We start from the raw sequence: 6820 nt of genomic DNA, 5'->3' as shown, positions 1-6820 counted from the left end.
CAGCCCGGTCCCCGCAGCGGCCTCCCGCCTCTCCTAGCCCCAGGGCAGGCGGCTGCCGCGGGGGTGTTTCTGCGGGGCACAGGCCCGCCGGCCCCGGCCCGAGCCCCCAGGCTGAGGCGGGAGGCAGGCCGGCAGGCAGCCGGGCCTCGCCCCAGGGGACGCCGGCCGCTGTGCCGCCCCTCCCCTCACACAAAGCCGCCGGTGGCGTGGTGCGACGCGGCGGCCGGGCCCGGCCCCCGCCCCCGGGCACCTGCGCCCCGGTTCGGCCGCCGCCGAGGAGCCCCCTCCCTGCGCCCACCCCCGCGCGGGCTCCTCCGCCTCCGCCCCGCCCGCCGGGCCTCTCCCCCCCGCCCCGGCCCGGAGGCGGGGCGGGCTCCGGGCGGCGCCTCCCGCAGTGGGGCCGAGGCGGCTCTTTCCGTCGGTCGCCGCCGCCGCCGCCGCCGCAGCAGCATGAGCGGGCCGGGGCTGCTGGGGCCCGGTGGCGGCGCGGGGCTGCCGCCGCTGCCCAAGAGCCTGAGCGGGCTGCTGAACTCCTCCTCCTCCGGCGGCGGCGGCCAGGGCGGGCGCTGGCGGGACCTGGAGCGGCTCTACGCGCAGAAGTCCCGCATCCAGGACGAGCTGAGCGGCGGCGGCCGAGGCTCGCCGCGGCCGCCCAAGCCTCCCAACCTGGACGCGGCGCTGGCCCTGCTCCGCAAGGAGATGGTGAGCGGGGCGGGGCGGGCCGGGCCTCAGTGAGGGCGGCAGACGTGGCGAGCGGCGGCGGGGGGCGCTGCCGCCGCCCAACGGCCTCCCCGGGGCCGGAAGGGCGCCCCGGTCCCGGCGGCAGGCGGCGGCGGCGGAGCGGGCGGTCCGCGCCGGCTGCGGCCCGTCGAGCCCGCTGGGACCGGGGCGGGCGGGGGGTGCGGGGCCGGGCTGGTGCAGCCCCACGTAACCCGGCCCGGCTGCTGCGGGGTGCAGGTGCCGTGAAATGTACCGGTAACGGTATCGAGGGAGAGCCAGGACCCCCCCACCCCGCCTCGGCTCCGCCGGCCCGCGTCTGTAATGGTGGGGCTCCTCCATCTGGGGATTGAGAGCCGTTTAACGAGGGCCTCGTTCAGTGGCATCCATTTGAACCTGACACCCATTTTAAAAGGCTGTCGGTTAAAAAAAAAAGAAAAAAAGGAAAAAGTATCAGCACTGATTCAGTCAGTTCAAGTGAAGTGCAATTAAACATAGTTTTGTTCAGGACTTTGTTTTGAGTCTGTAGCGCGGTGTTATTAATGAAATTCCTCTGGGCGACCTGGCGCACCTTTTGACTAAACACTAATTTGGGTGTTGGTGCTTTGCTGGTGCCAGCTGTGGTTGTAATGACTAATAATAACCTAAGTGTTGTGCACTTCATATTCTGAAACATATAAAATGTGATATTGCTGAAAATCTGCCCATTTTAAGGCCTTTGTCTCATGGTAAAAAGGTGTTTGAGCACAAGAAACTCTGTTGAAAGACCCTTCTGTGCATTTAGAAGGATAATGTAGTGTGCTGAAATCTTAGTCTGCCACCAGTGTTTCAAGAAGTATTTCAAATACAGTTTGAGATATTCTTAAAACTGTGCATTAGAATTGCCAGTTTGCATTGAAGCACAGGACGCGCAAGTGGCTATCGACTGCTGGGGCTTTTTTCTACAGTGCTCTAAGGGGAAACAAGGATATGATCTTAGTCGTCTTAATCCTTTCCAAAAAAGCAAAGATAACTCGTTATAAAGGTCTAATCTATTTTTCCTAATAAAAAATCAAATGAGATGCTTGTTAAAGTCATTTGACAACTAGACTTCCCCTTTGATACTCTGTTGTCCTTGATGATAATTCCTTAAAACACTTCTGAAGAAAAAAAAAAACTTGACCTCTGAACACATCAAAGACTTTCAAGCAACAGTCTCCTCGGTTCCAGGTGTACTTTTTTGTGGCCCGTACAAATTAGAGAGACTCTCGTGTACTAACAGGCTGTCTTTCATCAAGTAGATAATAGCACTTTATTATTTATATTGAATACTCTTTCTTGCAGCAGTCAAAGATAGCATTTCTATTGAGTAATGAGCTTGCTTTAAATTTTCAATAGTGAATGAGGAAGAAATGCATAGCAGCATCTTTCCCTGCATGATCAAGCAAGGTACTATGCACATAAGTTTTTAAAGATGAGAAAGTGATGGATTTAGATGCTTTGGAGGGGGAGGGAGGAAAGGAGAGGTCACTTCTGAACTGTGATCCTGAGGAAGAGTTAGTTGCATGGGACTGTGCATTATAGGTTGTCTTGTAGGTGCTATGATAAAGCTGGAGAGTCAAATGCAGATTGGCTGGGATTAAAAACTTTATGCTTGTGCTAGCAGGCTTGGACATTTCTTCAGGCTTTTGCTACCTCGGGGATCATACTTGAAAGTTGTGAAGAGCTAGAGGCTACATTTTTCTCAATAGACTTATTGTTCTTGTTTGATTGTTTGGCACTAGCAGCAGCTACAGAAGAATAAGATATTAAACGTAACTATTTGGTGTTAAGGCCTGCTAAGTTAATTCTGCTGAGCAATTTCCATCTTGGAGATTGCGCTTGGCGTAGAACTGATCTTCACAGAAAGCGCTGAAGTGCTTTATGGAGCTGAAACGGGAGAGCTGCTGGTGAAAATGCTCCTGCTTTCCTCAGGAGATGAAGAACCGGTTGTCTGTCTCCAGGTTGAGTTTTCTGGCTCAACTCACTCCTAATCGCTCTTTGAACAGTTCTTCATCGCAGTCGTGTCCTTCAAACATTTAGCTCTGATGCAAGTCTACCTGGTGGGTCTCATGTTCGCGTGTCATAGTGTTAAGTCCAGCTTCACAGCATCCTTTCTTACCTGAGGCGAGCAGTTTGCTTAGGTAGTGCAAGCCAAACTTCATCAACTGCCACCTCCAAAGGTTGATGTTCAGACTTTATTCTTGGGCAGGTAAACAGTCATTAGCTTAACAAGTCTGAAGAAATTACTTCAGCAGGGCTAGGTGGAGAGGTCTGGATATGGTACAAATACCTCCCTTTTATTTTCCCTCCTGCAGTCTTGTTCGTTTGGTTGGTTTTTGTTTTACCAATTTTTGCAGAGGGAGATTTGCACACATGCTGGTTTCCTCTTACAGAATAGAGAGCAAGGAAGAGTAGCGTATGCTTCCTGCGGAGTGCATGCTTAAACAACAAGGGGAGAGAAAGTTGTCGTGTTTGTTAAAGAGGAAAATGGAGATGGGTAAGAAAAGCAGCATAGATCCGAGGTGGTGGAAAGGCTTGTCTGTAACGTCCTGGCAGCTAGCACAGCATTCCACGTCTTGTTCCATGTCTTGTCCTAAAGTCCTCATGTTCGGTCTGTACAGGACATCATGTCTTGGCTTCATGACCTCACCAAGTAATTTGTGTTGGTCCTAAAAGGTGTCGTATCTTGTTTTTCTGAGTTGGAACAGTGTTGTGGTGTATGATACTTTTTTTTTTTTTTTAATCCTCCTTCCATCTTCAGAAAAAGGAGCTGGTAGAATAGTTCAGCAATGCCAAAGGAAGATGTTCATGCTAGCTTCTTGTGGTTTTCTTGTGTGCCGAGTGTATCTGTCCTTAGAATTTAGACATGTAAGGAGAGATTTTTGAGGTAAGAGTTCCCATTCTGGGTAAAATGTAGCCTGGCATTCAGGCTGCAGTAAAGGCTGCTAGCTTTTTTTTTTTTTTTTTTTTCTTCCTCTGAACATGAGTTGTAGCAAAACTTTCATTTGATGAAACTGAGGTTCACTAGGAACAGCCTGTCAGCTTAACACTTATTTGAAAATTTAGGCAGAAATGGCTGTTTCTTGAAAATGTTAAAGTGGGTGGTGGTTTTAATTTACTGCAAGACAAAATCTAGATTTAATTTGATCTGACTTGGATAGGTGACAATATGAAATGAACTCTCCATTTTGTTGCCAGAGAGGGAAACTGCTTTGAGTTAAATGAGTAGCTTTATTTTGCTTTGCGGTGCAACGTACTGGTTTTGTACCTGACATAAAGATGCAGGCTACAAGGTAACCTTTTTTTAATGTTGCTCCAAATCTTTAATTAGCTCTGAAACTAATATTTTAGCAGTTTGGGGACCAAAATATTAGGCGCTTAATTATAAATCAAGCCTACGCTTGAGTAGCACGTGAAAATACTCTGAAGATTTGCAGGCTACAATGTATGTCCTTATCTCACTTCTGCTTTAGTTTTGCTGCCTTCAAGTAGCATGCTATATTGTGCTAGACATACCTAGCCTTGTCAGATGCCTATGTATGTCGACACAGAAAAGAAAATTATAGTAGAAGATACTTAGCTGGGAAGTGGAAAACCAGCCAGAGCTCCATTTGCAACTTTTAATCCAGGCAGTTTGAAACAAAACCAGAGAGCCTATGATACTGTGTGAGACAGATGTGTGAAAGACGAACAGTGTTAATGGAAAAGTATGTCTCTTGCATAATGAGGAATATAGAGTTTATGAATTTATCTGTAATGCTTCGGATAGGAGTGAACTGTTTATTGGAAGTTAAGCAGGTTGTTGTAATACGACAAAATCTTGAAGAACAGTTTGCTTCTGTTCTGCTGTATCGCATCACATTGTTCCTTGTTCTTTTGCCCAGTTTATCCCGTGGGGAGTCTGTCACCTTAGAAAATGAATTATACTTGCATATTTCATAACTGTTCAAGGTGGAAAGAAGCTTGATCCTCTTGTTTAGCAACAAAAGATATACAGCATTATACTGCCAGTAAAATCAAAATTGTAATACTGTTTGTTTGTTTGTTTGAATTCTTCCTTCCTCAGGTTGGCCTTCGGCAGCTAGATATGTCATTACTGTGTCAGCTGTACTCCCTGTATGAATCGATTCAAGAATACAAAGGTGCCTGCCAAGCTGACTCTAACGCAGACTGCACGTATGCTCTGGAAAATGGTTTTTTTGATGAAGAGGAGGAATACTTCTAGAAGCAGAAAGATTCACTTCCAGGCTGACCGAGGTTCTTTTGTCCTTCTCTCCCTGTAACACACCTCAGCAAGAACAACTGGAATCTGTGTGGATCCCCCTTCCTGAGGAGGAACACCCAGCTACCCCGAGTTGTGTTAAATTTTATTTTAACAGGCTGTCAATACAAGTTACTCATGCAAATACCACTTGAGGAAAGTGCTGTACTCTAACTTTTGAAGAGTCCTCAGACATGCTTGACAAGAGTTTTCAATTTAATTTGCAAGGTGGGTGTTTTCAACTTACAAACGTTGGTAGCTTATAACTGGAATTTTAATCATAGAAGACAGCAGCGACTTCCCGAGTTGTAATAACTTCGTAAGAGGGGAGGGAAGCCTCCGCTGTGGTGTAAATAGCTATAGGTGGTTTTTTTTTTTTTTTGGTCAACGGTATTGATAAATGCATTTTGAACAGGTGTGTGGATGCACGCACATCCTCAGCTCTACTAAGCTAGTTCTGCTCTTACCAGCTGCATCCAGTTTTGTACTGGGTGGATTGTTTACACAGTTTAAATTTTTTTTTCTCCTTAAGCTAATTTTGACTTTTCCGTATTCCTAGCTTACAAGCTGTACATGTGATAGTGAATGTTATCAGCAGTTTTTTTCTGTTGATCTAATTCACTTTCTTGGTACTGCCACTTGGCATTAACTTTTATACTATTGTCTGGATTTCTCGCATCAGCATAGCTCTTTGACCTGCTAAACTCTGTTCTGAAATGGTTTGCTTAGCTTTTACTGTACTGCATAGTAAAAGCACAGATTCAAACATTGTCTGTCTGCCACTATGTGGCTTGGAATAACATGAACTCTTGTGCAAGTGTTCTCGATCATATGAAGAATAAGGAAACCTCTCATATGACACAATGGGACAAATTGCAATATTTTATACTGGGTGAACTTTGTTTCTGTAAGGTAGACTACAGCTCTTTTTAAAAATGCAAATTAAGTATTTTGAGCACATACTTTGCATATGTTAAAACTTTTTATACTAACTTGTTCTTTGAAGTATAACTTATTTTTGTTTTCAGAATTTACTAAAGCACTCAGTTAAGTTTTTATTATTTCATAGCGTGTACATGTAATGCTTAATCAGCTTGGAAAATGAGAGTTGCCAACTATCTTGAGTCTTTACCCCTCTCTATTTTAAGTAAAATCAGCTCCCAACGCAATTTTCATTTCTTAACTTTAATTCTAAAGATTGCTGTAAAGCACAGTGCCTGAATCTTGACACAAGCTAATAATTAAGGGCTTAAATCTCAAAGGGGTTTTGCATGGTTCATGTCTGGCATGCGTACAGTTTACGGAAAGAATTGGAGATCACATTCTGGGGTAGCTCCTCCCTTAGTTTTTAGCAAAGGCTAGGATGTTGCAGTGATAAAAGCCAAGAGACTTCCAGGGTGGAGTTTTGTGCATTCCCTCTAAAACTGGCATATTTTAGTGGAATTTAAAGGCCACAAGAGTAAAGACTGTGCTGTAACTGTGTATGTGTATAAGTTCTTAATCTAGTCTGTGGCAATTGTTGGATTTTTTTTTTTAATGTTAATTCTGGTCTAATTACTTCACTCACCCAAAAATAAAATGAATGATAAGGCAAACACAGATAATCCAAATGGCTACATCTATATTCAAAAAAGTTGAGGGCATATGTGTGTATATGAGTATATATACACACATATGTACATACAACTTTATGCTTTGACTTAAGAATGTATTAGCTTTGAATATAATTTGCTGTGCTTTTGGTATTTAGATAAGGCTTTTTGTAGTCTGTTGAAGTACTGCTATTTTCTTGCTCTTTCTGAAAAAATAAAAAGCATGATG

The 6820-nt window shown here is 45.3% G+C and overlaps 1 protein-coding gene across 1 annotated transcript; it reads left to right on the top strand.

The window, feature by feature from the left end:
• The first annotated feature begins 450 nt into the window (after positions 1–450).
• FAM89A (family with sequence similarity 89 member A) lies at positions 451–6820 on the top strand. The gene is made up of 2 exons (XM_050894652.1): positions 451–702; positions 4805–6820. Exons 1-2 carry the CDS (start codon positions 451–453, stop codon positions 4961–4963), a joined length of 411 nt encoding a protein of 136 aa, XP_050750609.1. The 3' UTR covers positions 4964–6820.

This window comes from Gymnogyps californianus, chromosome 3, assembly GCF_018139145.2.
Source record: "Gymnogyps californianus isolate 813 chromosome 3, ASM1813914v2, whole genome shotgun sequence".
NCBI classification, from domain to species: Eukaryota; Metazoa; Chordata; class Aves; order Accipitriformes; family Cathartidae; genus Gymnogyps; species Gymnogyps californianus.
This window is presented reverse-complemented; position numbering and strand designations above follow the sequence as displayed.